General features: G+C 39.7%; 1 protein-coding gene across 2 annotated transcripts in view; it reads right to left on the bottom strand.

Annotated features, from left to right (window-relative positions):
* Positions 1-14,361, bottom strand: part of tbc1d5 (TBC1 domain family, member 5) — a 22,937-nt gene extending 8,576 nt beyond the window's left edge. For both annotated transcript variants that reach the window (XM_042223629.1, XM_042223628.1), the window contains exons 1-15: positions 14,244-14,361; positions 8,477-8,529; positions 8,074-8,192; positions 7,298-7,355; positions 7,025-7,133; positions 6,714-6,803; positions 6,419-6,493; positions 6,148-6,215; positions 5,955-6,057; positions 5,541-5,629; positions 5,369-5,419; positions 5,208-5,277; positions 3,694-3,866; positions 3,439-3,581; positions 2,772-2,878 (exon numbers count right to left, since the gene is read on the bottom strand). In XM_042223629.1, the coding sequence (XP_042079563.1) occupies positions 2,772-2,878; positions 3,439-3,581; positions 3,694-3,866; positions 5,208-5,277; positions 5,369-5,419; positions 5,541-5,629; positions 5,955-6,057; positions 6,148-6,215; positions 6,419-6,493; positions 6,714-6,803; positions 7,025-7,133; positions 7,298-7,355; positions 8,074-8,173 (1,236 nt within the window). In that variant the 5' untranslated portion in view covers positions 8,174-8,192; positions 8,477-8,529; positions 14,244-14,361. The remainder of the gene's footprint in view (positions 1-2,771; positions 2,879-3,438; positions 3,582-3,693; positions 3,867-5,207; positions 5,278-5,368; positions 5,420-5,540; positions 5,630-5,954; positions 6,058-6,147; positions 6,216-6,418; positions 6,494-6,713; positions 6,804-7,024; positions 7,134-7,297; positions 7,356-8,073; positions 8,193-8,476; positions 8,530-14,243) is intronic.
* Positions 14,362-17,590: the final 3,229 nt, after the last annotated feature.

Consider the following 17,590-nt stretch of genomic DNA (forward strand, 5'->3'; position numbering starts at 1 on the left):
GAGAGATGTTGACCTGGTTTGACATGGCTGTTCACCTGGGGGTAACACTGTCATGTCAGATCAACACCTTCCTGAAATTTCATCTCAGGAGAGTGGTGAACAGGAGTTTGGTGGAGTTGTTCAGTATACAGGTCAATGAATTTGGACGAGGAACAAAAGATAATTTAGGTGAGGTGTTCGCTAAGGTCAAAGACAGCACAGCAGACCTCTGGTTAAGTGAACAAAAATCAGAAAGACCGCAGGAGGAAAGAAACAAGTGTATGACAGGAAAAGTATGGTCAGGGCTGGAGAAATCTTGGCAAAAATGTATCAGGTCTTTTTTGGATTTCCAAACTAGACCAGAGTTTTGCACTTGACATAGTTTCACATTTACCAAGTGCACAAGTACTTCTGTTTTTACTTTAACTGTCTTGCAGTTGCATCATTGTGCCATTTTAGGATTTTCGTAATCAAACTCAGGACAGGACTTTTACATTGGAAGTTTTTTTCCCACTGCATTTATCATCAAAGTTGAGCTCAGGTACATCCCATTTCCACTGATCATCTGCCACTAGAGTCCACCTGTGGTAAATTCAGTTGATTGGACATGGTGTGGAAAGGCCCACATTTGTCTATATGAGGTCCCATAGTTGACAGTCCATTTCAGAGCACAAACCAAGCCATGAAGTCCAAGTCTGTAGACCTCAGAGACAGGAGTGTATTGAGGCACAGATCTGGGGAAGAGTACAGTTTCTGCAGCAATGAAAGTCACAGTAAGCAGAGTGACCTCCATCCATCCATTCGCTTCCGCTTATCCTTTTCAGGGGCGCTGGAGCCTATCCCAGCTGTCATAGGGCGAGAGGCAGGGTACACCCTGGACAGGTCGCCAGTCTGTCGCAGGGCCAACACACAGGGACAGACAACCATTCACACTCACATTCACACCTAGTGACAATTTGGATTATCCAATTAACCTATCCCCACAAGTGCATGTCTTTGGACGGTGGGAGGAAGCCGGAGTACCCGGAGGGAACCCACGCAAACACGGGGAGAACATGCAAACTCCACACAGAAAGACCCCGGCCTGATGGTGGAATTGAACTCAGGACCTTCTTGCTGTGCGGCAACAGTGCTAACCACCGTGCCACCATTATATGTAAATTGAAGAAGTTTGGAACCACCAAGAATAACTGGCCGCCCGGCCAATTTGCCACACTCCACTAGTCAAGCCTGTAACAGAGCGGCCATACAGAAGCCTCTCTTCAGTAAAAGGCACGACAGCCCACCTGAAGGCAAAAAGCACCTGAAAGTCTCTCAGACCATGAGAAATCAAAAAAAAAATAAAATAAATTCTCTGGCCTAATGAAACCAAGCTTGAACTCTTTGCCCTGAATGCCAAGAGTCATGTCTGGAAGAAACCAGGTACTGTTCATCAGCTGACCAATACTATCCCTACAATGAAGCACTGTGGTGGCAGCATCATGTTATTGGGATGTTTTTCAGGAGCTGGGAGGCTACTCAAGGTCAAGGAAAAGAGGAATGCAGTGATGTACAGCGACATCCTTGATGATATCCTGCTCAAGAGCACTTTAAACCTCAGACTGGCGAGGGAAGAGGGGGGGGGGGGGGGGGGGGGGTTCTCGTTCCTTTGTTAATGTTCCAGCCAGAAGCTAGACTTGAACCGACTTAACATTCTGGAGAGATCTGAAAATGGCTGAGGACCAATGCTCCCCACCATGACCTTGAGAGCTTCTGCAATGAAGAATGAGAGAAGCTGTCCAAAAATAAACCACCATTCTAAAAATGACTTGAGCCTGTAATTGCTGCCAACTGTACTTCAGCAAAATATTAAGCAAAGGCTGTGACTGTTTATATACATGTTGTATGTTTGTTTTTAATAAATTTGCAAGAATTTGAAGCAAATTTTTTCCCCTTTGCCATTAGAGGATATTGTGTTTAGGACATTGAGGTGAAAAATTAATTTCATCCATTTTAAATAAGGTTGTAAACATGACAAAATGTGGAACGAGTGAAGTGCTGTTGCAAAGACCATGAAACATGCACTGCTGAGCTGAACATTAACTAACCCACCATAAACTCTGATATGCAAGGGTTGCTAGTTTAAGATTAATGTGTTTTAATTGTACATTAAACATACAAACATAAACACAGAGGCCTATTTGTTACACACAAAGATTAAAATGCACTTATATTTGTGCTACGACTACTTGTCATTAACTGCAGTGACCGCTTCATTGACTACACCTGCATTTCCTGTATTTACAGTAAGTGCCCCGACATTAAAATGTAACCTCTCAAACATGAGAAACTAAAATACTTGCTGCCAATTTTAACTTCACTTTTTACACCCAAGCGCTTTCTGAGAGTACAACAACACCACAAAAAGTTTTTTGGTCCTTGCTAAAAGTGTGTTGCTCGAGGATTTTAGCCCACTGTGCATATGAGTCTTTCACTTCTGCAAAACTTCTACTTCCTCTGTGATGGGGACAAAAGGCAACTTGTTTTGAGTGAGGCATCGCCTTTACAGTAATTACTTGATAAAAGCTGCTAGAAGAGAGCTTGTTTAACTGTAAGTTTGTTCTGATTTTGATCATGAGTCTCTTTCTCTCTTCCCCATTTTACCCTGTGACCAGTTAGACAGTGAAAGAGACACATGAGCGCATAACACACATCAGCACTTTTATAGAGACTTACATCACCAACTGTCAATTCTATCAGCAAAACCAACATGTATTATTTTTCTAGTTAAGTACGCTGGTATAATAACTTACTTTGGGATCTCGAAGGAACAGAGCCTTTTGCAGCAGTGAGTTGATGTCTCCTATTGGGGGGTAGTGCATTAGGAGGCCCAGGCATGTCTGGAAGTTGCTAGCAATTACTAAAAAAAGAAAAACAGATTTAAGAGGAATCTTAAAAAAATAAAAATAAAAATCTGGTAACAGCTTGTGCTTTGCTTTAATCAAGTGTGAATCACCAAGAGTGTTTCAAGCTGTAGTCTCACTTCCTTAGTGTTTTCTATTTGACTTATTTGTCACAGACTAGAATCTGCAGTCCAAGAAAAACAAAGCTAAACAAAAAGAGTCCACAAAATATCAGAATAAAAAAAAAAAAAGAAGTCTGAGACTTATTTTCATTATTTAAAAAAAAAAAAAAAAAAAAAAAAGTGCGAATGGACAAGCTTCATTAACTGCAGACTGAAATTGCATTGTGTTACATTATTTTGGCTCATTGGCATAACAGTAGCACTTATACAAGCAGAACTGCAGTCTATGCTATTTATATGAAAAGATCAATTGTAGTCCAAAGTAATATAACTCTGTCTAACTAAATGAGCCGGAGTAAATCACAGTTTTCCACTTATGTATGCCTTACGAAATTACATGCTACAAAGACAACACATGGCATTATTGGATTATTTAAGTAAGAAATGGTGCGTACGAGCATCTCGGATATAGAGCAGCATGGCCACAAAGATGTAGTCCACAAGGTCTAGAGTGATACAATCAGCAAAAAGGGCATCCCACACCACCAGCAGGTCCTGAAGAGGAAATTCCCGGCCAAACAGCAGACGAACCCACCGGCTAAAGACACAGAAAAAAAAAGAAGCTTTACTGCATTTGTGTCCAGCAGTGGATCAGGAGAAAAAAAAAAAAAAAAAAAAAAGTCAGACTGCCCAAAGATGTAAATACTGACATCCCGTAGATCTGCGGGGCGATCTCCAGCCGATTGAGATGCATGTGCAGCTCGATATCGTGCTTCTTCACCAGCTGGTCCTGGATGCGGTTGACTTTGGTTACTATGGCAACAGATGGCCCTGCATCCTGGGGTCGAGCGAATGGGATGGTGGTCAGCATTTCTTCTTTACCCTGGGGAAGCAGATTGTTCCATCACAACTGAAATATCTTCATGCAAATATAAATGAGGAAAATCAGCAACAATGAGGAGCTGCAGTATCCTTTTGGGAGGATATGCCATTCTGAGTTTTGTTAAGTATACTTGCTTTACTTTATTTAATTCAATAAGGTGGAGTTTAATTATTAGATCTTTTGATTCATATTAACAGGATAGGAGGATATCTGGTGACTGGAGGGCATTTGAGTACAGTGAAGTCATTGTCATGGCCATGACATCAGTTTGAGATGGGCTGAGGTCACATGATGTCTTATGCTGCTGGAAGCAGTCGTCAGAAGATCGGCACATTGTGCCCATACTGAGGTAGGCTGTGGACTTTAAGTGATGCTCGCAATGACAGTGGCGCAAAGGTAACAACAAAAAAACAAAACAAAAAAAAAACAAATTCCCCACAAAAATTCCCCACACTAAACTGTTCTTAGATGGTAGGTTAGATTCATGTTTGCAAGTTGTTTACACCAACATGAAAGAGCATAACATCTGAATGTTGCAGCATAAATTGCGACTTGTCGAATCAGGCTACAGTTCCCCTCCCATCAGCTCAAAGCAGTCTGGCCATTCTGTTCTGATGTCAACAAGAAATTATTGCCCAGAGAAATCCTGCTCACTGGGTATTTTCTCTTTTTCAGACTATTCTCTGTAAACTCTAGAGATGGGCATGCGGGAAAATCCCAGCATAGCAGCCGTTTCTGAAACACAGACCAGCCCATTTGGCTGTCACTGAAATCCCCTTTCTTCCTCATTCTGATTCTCCGTTTGAAATTCAGCAGGTCAACTTGACAATGTCTGCAAACCTAATTGCACCAAGTTGCTGCCATATCATTGGCTGATTAGATATCTGTGACAGTATAAAGCAAATTTGTCTCTAAGAGCTTTGAAGAGCCTCTACAGTCTGCTTAATTTGGAGTAGAAAAAGAAAAAAACTAATAAAAAAAGTTCACAAAACATGAAGTGTTTTAAGTAACAATTTGACTGACAGTCACTGATAATCATGGTTTCTGTTTGTTCCTGCACTTGTGCCACAAATCGGTTGGATACATCAAACAGATCCAGCTGCTCGTCTGCATTTCTGACAACGAAGCCTCTCGTCCTATGTTCACTATAGTAATAAAAATGCAATTGCTGCTACCATGGTAACCACCTGAGTGGTCAAATTAACCAGGACTGAGCTCTTCAACATTGTAATTTAGCGTTAATATAATGTCATGTCTTCATGACAGTGCAATCAGCTGGTATTGTGTTACAATCCACAATCAATTTCAGTGTCAAAAGTAGTTTTTCAAATTAGAACAGACCTTCCTCACTTCCCTTTCAAAGCTGGAGAACCACGGCTCTGCTGTCTCCATTAGCTGCGAGAACATGGCACTACAGAGAGAGGCAAAGATAAATGTAGTGAGATTTTTTAAAAAGTATAAACATTTCTTATTCTGAACCCTTTTAATCGGCTGATACTTACTAGGCATCGTGCTCGAGGTACACTGGGTCTAACAGACACTTCATCTCCTCACTGGAAAAAAAAGTGAGAATCTTTCAATTTAATCTTTGGACAAATAAATACAAAAAATATGTTGTCATCAGAGAAGCAGGTCTGAAGGTGTTAATGGCTTTTCAGTGAAATGCAAACTGACCTGGGGCTGGCCGTCTCACTGGCATGCTGAAAGGCTTGATGGTCACAGTGCAGCACAAACACTATGGGAGCCAGCAACTCGTGCATCCCCTACAGACAGAAAAGCAGACAGAGGCAGAGAGAATGTAAGATGCATAAAAGGCAGAAGGGAGAGGAAACAAATACAGTTCAATTGTGGTCAGTCTTTCTTTAATAGTGATGCACGAGGTTTCTAATCCGTCATGACAGGTTTAATTTAGATATTGTTAGCCACTACTCAGCCATGTGTCACTTCCAGTTTGTAAAAAAGATGCTACGCTGGCCATCTATTCACAGGCTGGCACCTGTTACAGACACTTGTAATGCTTAGGTTACAAAGGCATTTTGTTCTGTGTGAGCTTGTTGAACAAACACACGGGACGATGTTGAATGTTACCTGTTTGTATAGTAACTGCTCATTTTCTCTGGCATAACAGAAGAGAATATCAGTCAGCTTGGTCCTCACATCTTCATCCTGGAAGTATCGGATCTCAGGGAATCTAATCCAAATACAAAAAGAGCAATTTTTTTTTCCTGCCATGTTAATAACAGAAAAAAAAAATAAATCAAATAGTAACAGAGATACTTACGTTCTCAACACATCCTGCTTGACCATTCCCTTTAGCTCTTTATCCTGGAAGAACTTATTCCACAAACTCTGGATGTGACAGAAAAAAAAAATCACATTCAGAAAATCAAGGGAAGAGATTGTTGTCATTACAATGACAATATGTGTAAATCTATATGTTAAAAACCAATATGTCATTGACAGTATCAATAATTATTAGAAGGTCACAAAGTGTCAAAGTGTCAGGGTCATATTTTGCACATAACCATGAAACATTTGTGGAGAAAACTCACCCCCTCATCCTGGGACAGTGGGTTGTTCACCACAAGGTCCTGCTGGCCTGCGGCCTTGCGGGGGTTGGTAATGTGCTGTGACAGAAAAAAAACAAAACAAAACAACAATAATGCACAACAATTAATTACAACCTTTGATTTGATAAGTGATCAGTTTTTTCCCCTCATGGGCTGCATATTGTGCTCCGTGTTTCAGGATATAAGCAGCTATAAATTCTACATATGAATGAACAGTGAGGTTAATGGAGAACATTTATATCTTAGAACCACACTGGCCACAGATGGGTGCTCTCACCATCTCCTTGATCTTCTCATACTGGCCCCGGAGCTCCTTTGTCTTGTTTATCCACTGCTCTTTATCCTCTGGAAGAACCTCCAGGTACAGCTATAGACATGCAATGCACATATCAGCCCATGCAACAGTTCATCTTTGAGAAATCACTAACATGCAGAAAAATCCGCCCTTTCAGAACTACGCTCGAGGCTGTTATATCCACTGAGGAACAAGTCTGTAAGCCACCAGAACTTCCCTTTTCTGTGACAGGGAATTTGCCAAAGCCCCCTTAATCAAACTCGATAGGACCGCTTGATCCAGCTGGCAGTTACCTTCCAGCACACACTCCGAAAGCGGCTGCTCCTCAGCCGCCCATTGATGCCTGCCTGCCGGATCCTGGCCAGGTAATTACTGTTGAGAAACAAGTCGTCCCATTCTTTCCTGCATTGGGGAGGGGGTGGTGGAGGCAAAGCATGATTTACCAGCTTCAACTCAACTTGGGCAACTTGTGTCATCAAGCAGTAAACAAACAAGATAAGAAGCTAAGAGAAGTGGGCCACGAGTTCACGATACCACCATGAAGGGATATTAACGGAATAACTCACCTATATGAGAGAAAGGTAGAATGAGACTCCGAAGTGCTGCTGTCAAGAGATCCTCCTACTGAGAACAGACACAAGGGGGAGATGTAAACAACAAGTGCTAGGGTGTCAAAGCAGAAATAAATAAATAAATAAATATCTATCTATATATATCTATATATATCTATATATCTATATTTATTTATTTATTTATTAGACGAGGCTGTGACAGAGCAACAGAAATGCATACTTAGACAATTTTACTGCATCACAATAACCCATCAGTTATTCTTTTACAAGGCACGCAGTAGAGCAAAAAGGGGAGCAGAGAAGGTGATTAAAGGAAGTAAAGTAACATACTCTGTTTCTTCTTTATTGGCCGTAATAAGTCTAATTTGGCCTGCAGGTGAACATGCATTGAAGTTGGAGAGCTGTCTATCAGCATTAGTTACAGGAGTGGATCGCTCCACAGGGACGCTCAGTATGAATATTCATCAGTTCCACAACATGCCAGCCACCAACGTTTTCTTTCAGTCACACGTTAACATAAAAAACACACTCAGCCTGGGGGTGTCGCAAGCCACATCTGTGACTCACACTTCAGTCAGCTCAAAATTTTCTTTTTAATCATCTCCAGAATGAACCTAAAACTTATCATCTCCATTGTTGTGAGTCTGTTAGTCCCAAAAGGACTGCAGCATTGGTATATTATGATGTGGGTCTTGGTCCAAGGAAGGGGAAATTGTTATAGATAACACCTGTAACCAAGGTTTGGAAGTCTTAACTGAAAATTGACATACTGTTTTCATTCTTGTTGAAACTCTGGAGCGCGTCAAAACCTGTCTCCTGATGATCTTCACTCTGGAGTGGATGGCGGGTCTCAAAATTGGGATGCTGCATGACTGCGACCCAGCTGGACCTGGAGAATGAGGTAGCAGGTAAGAGCAAAAAAGAGAAAGATATAAAGAAGAAAGATAACTGAACACGATCTCCCAAAAAGTCCTGGTGTTAAAGCACAAACTAAACTTATTTCTTTTAACAGGGACACAGAGCTTCAGTTTCAGCTTCAGAACCTGTCCTGACTTTGCCAACTTTTCATGAACATTGTAGCCTCTGACCTCTTTTTATATAACAGTGCTGGCAAATCAGTCCACCGCAATCAGCAAAGTTTCTCCAAGCACACCATTTGATCTCGGTACTTACTGTCACAGCTTTGTGTTTCTCGTCAGTTGAGACTCAGAAGGAAAGGATCGTTTCTGCAAGTAGAGGGAGAAGGACTGATAATAAAGGGGAAATGAAGGACAAAGCTGCTAAAGGGCCAAAAATGACTCAGTGAAATATAATACAGTAGAGCAGAAGTAGGCAGCATAGGAAGAAAATTAAAAGACGTTGGTGAAAGAAATGCTTTGTAGAAATACCCAGCACTAAAGACGTAGACTAAAGTGACTGCAGATGCATTTCATAGTGAAGAATAAATCCAACAATTTATTTCTCAAAAAGTATTTTCATGAAGGAGCGACTTGATCAAAATTTGCTTTTTTGAGTTTGATACTGATTTTCAGCAAGTAAAACTACTGAAATATGCTTTATATAGTAAATTAATGTAGTATGTCAGGAAAAAGTCAATGTTTCAAGCAATGCTTAAAAAAAAGAAAATAAAAAAAATAGCAGGGTTGTATTTTTAGTTTTTTTTTCCTACACTGTGGCAATCGCACAAAGGGATACGGCATAGTCTCCCTTCAAATGTATTATTTTCAACTTAACATAAAATAAAACACTGACATTGATTACAGTCAGTGAAGAATGGCTGAAATTAACAAGAAGCACTTGAGCTGCCTGATGTTCCACGGTGCTCTTTGTGATACATTGAACATAACTGGTGAAGCTAATGAGGTCATTAAGTAGGCAAATTAATGCATTAATTACTGATGTTTAATGTGAAGAAACTTGTCTTCGCGTGGCTCACGGACAGCAGTGTTTCTGAAACAAAAATCAGCTCTGGCGAGCGGTCAGGACGGGACTTCCGGGGAGCGATCCAAATGCAGGAGGAATGTTGGACGTGGTGCTGAGATTCACAAAGAGACAACCTTCAAGGCGATGATGGATATGACTCTAATTTTAACGGGCACCGTGCCTTCCTCTTTGATCACACCACAAATTAATCTCCGTGTGATAATAATGTAATATTGTTTTTCTCTGTTTTGACTGTAAATTAACGACCAAACATATAATACGAAGAAAACAATTTGAAGAAGTTAGGAGAAACTTTTCCTTTGTTTCCCCCCACCCCCTATGTTCATTTTTCACATAGAAATACATTAATTGATTCATCTTAAAAAGAGAGGATGAATAGAAAGATTTCCCAATGATTTAATGCCATACTGAGTGCTTTACCAGAACAGAAAGATGGATTCATTAAAAATAAATAAATAAATTCCAAGAAAACACAAACAAAAAACCCCACTATTAATATCCCGACCAGGTAAACCGTGAGCCAAGTACTCGCTGCCAACTTCTGAGAGAAGTTTACTTTTTCTGTGAGACATCACAATCTAGGTTAACCAATCCTGCCTTCGTTCTTTATCCGGCTTGGGATTATTCCATGTTTATGAATATGTTTAGCCTAATGCGCAGGCCTACAGAATAGCACGTGCCCACAAAGCATTGTGTTTTCTTTCGATTTAATAATTGTGGAAATAACACAACAAAGGCATCTCTTAAACCAATTAACCATGTGAATGAAACACTGCTTGATAAATTAGCTACACATGCCATCAAAATAGAAATTATTTTATATGCATAATGTATGCGGCTGTTTTCACGGGGAACATCTGTTCTACTCGAAGACTAATGCTCTCCTTAAATCTGTGTGCTCCCCCCCCTCCCTGCTTTCCTAAAAAGGACATTATCCTATCAAATAATCGGCACGAGTCCACAACTATGGGAAAAAACAAACCCCCTCCAGAAGAATGGTGTGAATAGGTGTTTCCAATAATAGCATCTTCTGCTTTCAAAGATTGGCATCAAAGATTTAAAGTCTCCTGAGTGAATACAAATACAAGCAGTAGTCATCTTGCATAGAATATTAATTCATATGATCACTGTGACCAAAATTACTCATGCAAAGTACTTTGAAAATTCTTTTCCCTACAGTCTTGTAGTCACATTCGTCGCTTTGTCTCTTCTTTCCAAAAGTAAAAAGTGACTCTAAACTTTAGAGATCACTCATCCCTACTTGTTCTTTGCATAGGCATATCTTATGTGCGTGTCTCCGCAAGCCTTTCCGAGCGAGTGAAAGATGACGCGGGTGTTCGTCTTGAGGCCTCGCCGTGTTAGCACAGCCTTGCCTGAAGCGACTCTTCTCTTAGCCTTCTGCTGCTTTCATTACTTTTTCCCGGAGTCGAACGTAAAATGACATCCCAACTTTACTACATAATAATCAAGGCAAATTAGCTTCTGCATAATTTAATCCACGGCACCTGGAGACACCTCAATAATTCAAAGCACGAATCTTTCATGAAATAATCAAATCAATACATAATGAAATGCATAAATAAATCAACAGGCAAATAACAGCGAGTCCATCTGTTCGGAGGTAGAAGAGCACTTACTGGGAATTGCTAACAAAAGCTTGCAAAGCTAAACTCAAACTGTAGCAGTGACATCATCCTGTGTTCGTTTTGCAGATTTTTTAGGATTTGGCTTCTTTAAGTTCTTACCCAAGATGGGATTTCAAATGAGCTATGCTGATGCCCGGGACTGTGGGAAGCACACTGAAATGATTTCAAAATTAAGCATACAGCCTCACTCTAAACCTCAATCCTTAATAGTCTTCCACAACGCGTGCAACATAACAGTTCACTTTTCATTTCCCATCACACACATTCGGTCTGAAAGTGAGCTTAAAAACTACAGACTAACACTTCCCATTTGATCTAAGCCAAGAAGCATCACATTTTAAACAGAGCCCACAGTATGCTCAACTATAGGGTCATGATTTTATCTTTGGGGTCTGCTAGAACAGATTTCCACATCTTGGCATGTTTTCATACCATACTGTACACTTCTGCAGAACCTCCTTTTACCAGCTGTGTGAAATGCCTCATTTTAGATGGTCTCTTTACTACCGCCCTCCAGGGAAAGCCTGTCTGCTCTGATAGTTGGGCAACAGCAAAGCAACTGTTCTATGAAGCACATGGGTTGTCTTTCAGAGAGCTGTGCAGTGGTAATGACTCCCCAGAGTTAAACATGTTTAAATTAAAATTAGAACCAGAACAATGAGTGATTCCTGTCCACTTGCCTTTATTACACAGTGCACTATTTGAGCGATGACATTGTGGTTTCCAAAATTACCTCATTTTGGACATGCGTACCAGAGAACATTAACCAAGAATCCAGCTGAGTTTGCGTTTCAGTGACGGACAATTAAAAAGACAGACGTAACTTCTGAAGGGCCTTCAACCTGCATTCAAACTTCAGACCACCAGATGGCGATATCTGTGGTTGCAAAAACACTTTTGGTGCTGTAGAAATCTATGGGAAAACTGCTCTAACTTGATAACAGCCAAACAACGAAGAGCAAATTACTGCGTAAGAGACAGTCTACTGACCACAACCAACCAACCCGGTGATGACATGTTCTGTACGGGCATGGCTCTAAATATGTTTTAAAAACTTTAAGCGCTTATTTCTTAAATGCAGCTTTGCAGACAGTGTTACATCTATGTCAGTTTTTGAGAGCAGGGCTCCTCGGTGTTACACATAAAGTGTTTCATGTAAATTTAAAAAAGAAAAAGAAAAACAGTGAGAGGGAAAACCGTAATCTCAAGAACTCAGAAGTTGATCGATGACCTCATGGTACGCTTTTATATCATCTATGGTTGCAGCATCCAAGCTGCTTTTTTTTTTTTTTTTTTTAAAGGTTTACACAATTTCTGGTTGTCCCTATAAGACACAAGATCAAAGCTAGCAATGGTAATCAGAGACATATTACTCTTAACACCTTAAACAGATTGCCAGTTTATTGATCTTAGTTAACTGACTTAATAACTACGTTAACTAGTTAACCAAATTAATTAGGTAAATTTATGGGGGAAGAAGCCAGAGTATCTGGAGAAAACCCACAGAGAGATGGGGAGAACATGAAAACTCTATAAAAGTCAAGGCCAGCTGGGGTGGATTCAAACCCAGGACCTTGGTGCTGTGTGGCAACTTCAACATGTAAAGCTGACTCTGCAGACTGATGTCTAATAAATATACTTCATGGAAAATAAATAAATAAATAAATATATATATATATATATATATATATATATAATATATATATATATATATATAATATATATATATATAATATATCATTATAATATACTATATATATATATATATATATATTTTTTTTTTTTCCCCCCCCCCAGGCTATATAAGCTGGAAACTAAACCCAGATTAGTCAGTTGTATTAAACATTTTGCTGAAGTGCCTGCAGTATTTCCATTTGAAGACATCTGACTGAACTGCAACTACAGTTCTGCTCTCCGCTCGGGGATATGCTTTTTATCATTTCGCATTCAAATTCAGATGTTTTTTTTAAAAGTAGTAATAAACAGTAACAGCTGATCCACAAGAGTCTCAGCAGTTTCATGTGGGGGGAAACTGCTTTTACAGGATGAATATTCAAAGAGGATCCAGCAAACAGCGCTAATAGGAACTGTCAATGGCAGCTTCAGTCAAGACAGCTGATTGTAGTTTAGCAACAGCGAAACACCCCAGCTAAACAAACTCACATGCCTCTACTTCAGCACACAGTGAGAGCTCAAGAGCCTTTATGGTCACATGCTCTGCAAGAGACTGAGAACATGTCTGGAACCTTAGCCTTACCAAAATTCCAAGAACTTGTTGGGTCCTGAAAGATTTAATTACCAAAGATAAAATCTGACAGACATCTGTCTGTACTGAAATGGACAACTCGTTAGTAACATGGGGGAAGAGGACATCCACAAAGAGTCGCAAGGTAAATCTAAAAAATGGGCATTTCTAAAGTGCCTTTTGGCTGATAAAAGCTATTCAGATAAAACTAAGGGGACATCTTGCCTGGACTACTCAATGACATTTACATGTAACCTCATATAAAAGACCACAAGTTAAACAAAAATAATAAAAACACCACCAACAACAACAGCTAGGAAGCATTGCACTAAAGGGAACGAAACTCTGAATGCACAGAAACACTCAAGTCAGCAAGTACTGAACATTTCCTCCAATATTATTAGCAGGCGGTGTGTTTAAGTCCCGGGTCTCGCTCCTTTCTAGTCCAAACGGCCTTTCTGCAGTCCACAGTGTCCTACAGAAAGATTCCCACACGGACATTTGTACTGAACTTCATCTTGGCAGTGTGGAGAAGTATGTGTGAAACCACACGAAACTACACAGGCAGGTGGTGTTAGCTGTTACCAAACCTCTGCACTGCCCTGAACTCGTCACTGAATCTTTCACCCATAGTTAGTCCTCCACTTAGCAAACCCACGATTAGCTGTTTTTCCCCACATTTTTTTGACATCGTAACTTACATCAATGACAAGGTCTGTCCAAATTGAAGCAAAACGTACACAGGGTCCGTCTGGGATGCAGCACGAATGGAGGCTGCCAGGAAGATGATCGAAGCAGAGGGGGCTTAAAAAAGCAAAATAAAACGCCAAACAGCAGCTAAGCTAGCTTGTATCGTCCGTCGGCTAGCAAAGCTAAATATGAACTAAACTTACTCTGGCAGCTGAAGCTCTTCATGTTGATTGAATAAGAGTTGAAACGACAGGAAGCAGGAAGGCTAATATGACATTAGCTTAGCGAGCCAACTCGGGGCCCTGTTATTACTTCCAACACACACACAGCTTCTGCTTTAAACGAGACAAAGTTGCGTCGCACGCTCAGGAACTAGCACCAAAAAGCAATGCGTTAGCAGTTTTTATTCACGTACCTGTTCGGATCACGCAGGAAGCCTCATTCTGCTCACTCGGGCTCCGCTGATTTGTAAACAGTAGCGTGTCAGGCTCACTGGCTGAAGACCAGCTGACTGGTCACGTGACCCCCGGCCTGTGACGTTACTGATTGCCTGCAGGTAGCTGGTTGTTCTAGATTTGTCCAAAAGCTAAGCCTTACTTGCTTGTTAAATGCAAAGTAAGGGGGTCAATATATTTCAGCAAAACTGTGCAATAATGTTGAATAATTATTCATTAATAACAAGGCTTTGTGGCATTACTTGTATAAGTTCTTTGTAATATATAGTGAAGTTATGCGTTCATTTCATTTGTGAAGATCTCTAGAAGATAGCAGACAGCAGGCTGCAAAGACAAGGACCCAAACAATTGGCTGCTGGAAGAGGATAAGCAACAACCAGTAAGTTTTAAAAAACAAACAAAGAAACAAAAAACAACCTGACTAAGCAAAGGTTGAACTTTTTATTACTATAACCAGTCTATGAAGAATAAATGCCCAGTAAATGACGCCTCTTAGAATTTGATAAGGCTTTAACAACTTCTGATTGAGTTCCAGTAATCTTCATAGCTCTGAATGAAACATGCAAGATATGAAGTTATTCATATTTCCACCAATAGGAATATCCATAGATGAGTTATGAGAGAGGACTGAGTCTCACAGATTGCACACTTACATGTCACAGATTGTACTTCTTCCCACAGCTCTGCACAGTCTCCCCACAAGGCAGGATTGCAAAAAAACAACAACAACAACAGCAAAAAACAAAAAACGGAGACTACTCCAGCTACTTTAGATTGCAAAGATAAATAGACAGAGGAGATTGCAAATTCAGTTACCGATTTATCAGCACAAAGATTATGCCTTTCAGTTCACTTATCTGCATCAGCTAAAACATACTGCTTTGTAAAAGAAAAATATGGGTGGTAAGGCTGTAAAAAAAAAAGAATAATGATCTTAATCTGTAATGGCAACATAGAATGTTGAGGTGGATCACACCACCAAGGAGAAATAAAAAACATCATTGAATGAGGAAGAACACCGAAGGGGCTACACAACGTGATGGCTAATTAAAACAGTTTTATGTAGACTTAATTACAGCAATTTCTGAGGTCAAACAAGTCAAGTTTATCCGTGGAGTGCTTTTAACAAATCGCTTTATCACAAAATGCTTCCAATATACAAAACACAAGATGCACAAAAATATAATTAAATCAAAGCAGCGAGATGGTCACAATGGGGAAAAGCGTAAATCCACCTGGTATGTACAGGTGGAGCCGTTAAATAACATTGCTGATTCAAATGTACAAATGTGTACACTGGTGGTGGTGCTGTGTTTGTGCATTGATGGGGGGTTAACACAAAGCAGGAATAATGACCATTATCGCTATTACCATCATCATCACAGGCATGGCATTTCAAGAGCACCATTATCATCATTATTATAGCTAATATTACTGATGATGAGGCCTCTTTGTTGGCCCTGACTAAGGTATTGTCATGGAAACAGATGACAGAAAAGAGCATAGCTTTATTGAATTACACTATGATGCTATTCTGACCAAATGGGGCTTGAATGCTGCACTGTCTGAGTGGGGTATAGAAGCATCAATGTGAGAAGTCCTGAGGAGCGACAGATGAGAGTCAGGAGCAGAGAGCGGGAGACAGAAACACAGATGAAAATAGCTCTTCGTGCAGATCAAATAAAAGAGGAGCAAAAAGAGACAGAAGACAGAAAACTCCAGCAGTACTGAGGGTCATGTGATTGCAGGGAGTCACAGATCCACTGGTACAGAGTGAACTGGTGATCAGCACAGAGGAATATTGTCTGATGGCTGGAAACAATGACACCGATTCACCAGCACAGGGACAGTCATACAAAAGAAAATCATTAGTACTAATAACAATAATACAGACAATGGGCATAACAAGGGTTGATTGATTCAGTCTTTAACAGATCTGTTACAACAGGCTTAACATGGTCACCTGATGAATGAGCTTAATCTTTTTATGTATTTATTTTTGCTTCTCTTACTTGATTCGTAGTGTCTTTTAAAGTATTTCATCCTTTCTTCATATCCAGCTCTTCACATTGCTAACATCCCAATGCGGTATTTTAGTAAGTGCAAATGTAATCTAGAGGCAATATGCTACTTAAGATGAATGCAACCCTCTTTTTATTGTCAGAAAGCAGTAATAGCACGGTGGCCTTCCAGCTATCTTAGCCGCTGCAGATTTTATCACATGGGGGCCATAAACCTGGGAAATATGATGTGCCACTTTCTGTTTTACTTTTAATATATCTGATGAAAAGAGCTTGCCAGAGATGATTCTAGATTAACTATTTCCTGCCATTATCAAAAGATAAATCTTGCCTAAATCTTTATTATTGTCACTTAAATTTTGTGAAAATGGTTTTCTTCTGAAAGATGACCATGCTGAAACAGATTAAAGCAACCAAAAATATACTTGTGATATATGGAGCTCCAAGAGTGACAATGAATTAAATACACCATTAAATGATTAATTAAATGTGTCAATAATTAATTTAAATTGGAATTAATTAATTAAATAAATATTGATGACACATTTAATTAATAAATTATTGACACATTTAATTATTTATTTATTTCACATTTTAATTAATTATTGACACATTTAGCTAATTTTAATTGATCTGATCAAGTCAAAACCATTGCTTTGGCCTGGTGGCCATTCTTTTTAGTGGGCGTTTCTCCACACCAGCAACTGGCATGTGGAAACTAACTGAACTGTACTTTGAAAAAAAAAAAAAAACCTGTTTGTGTGTCACCAAATACACTTTTAATATTTTTATTTAGCTGACAATGTAGTGGTTTAATCTTCAGATATCTGGTCAGTTTGTCAAAGAGCCTCTTTGCAAAAGTGCTTCGACGATTTCGGAGATGTCCGCCCAGCTCACGGCAAAGTGTGTGATAGACCTGCTTGCATCGCAAATGCTCGAGCTGTTATACCGCCGACAAAGCTCAGGTCCTGGTACACAAATGTCATAACCTCCACTGACTGTGCACCAACTTTATTTACTGAGGTTATATCTATCAGGTCTTTATTTCTTGATGTTCATATGTGTCATACTTGTTTTAAGTCGCCAATTCTGAATTATAACTAGCATTAACATATCTTTAAGGAGAGAGCAAATCTGATTAACATCTGATCTTTGTGTTTTTTGTTCAGTAATCAGCATGACCTGTGTATACACGCATAACCTTTATTCAAATAGATAATGTTGGTGTTTCCATCATGTAGTAACTGTACAAAGCTTGTTAGACACTGTGAAGCACAGACTTCACA

This window comes from Haplochromis burtoni, unplaced genomic scaffold, assembly GCF_018398535.1.
Source record: "Haplochromis burtoni strain Fernald_Lab_line unplaced genomic scaffold, NCSU_Asbu1 Contig_116, whole genome shotgun sequence".
In the NCBI taxonomy this organism is placed as follows: domain Eukaryota; kingdom Metazoa; phylum Chordata; class Actinopteri; order Cichliformes; family Cichlidae; genus Haplochromis; species Haplochromis burtoni.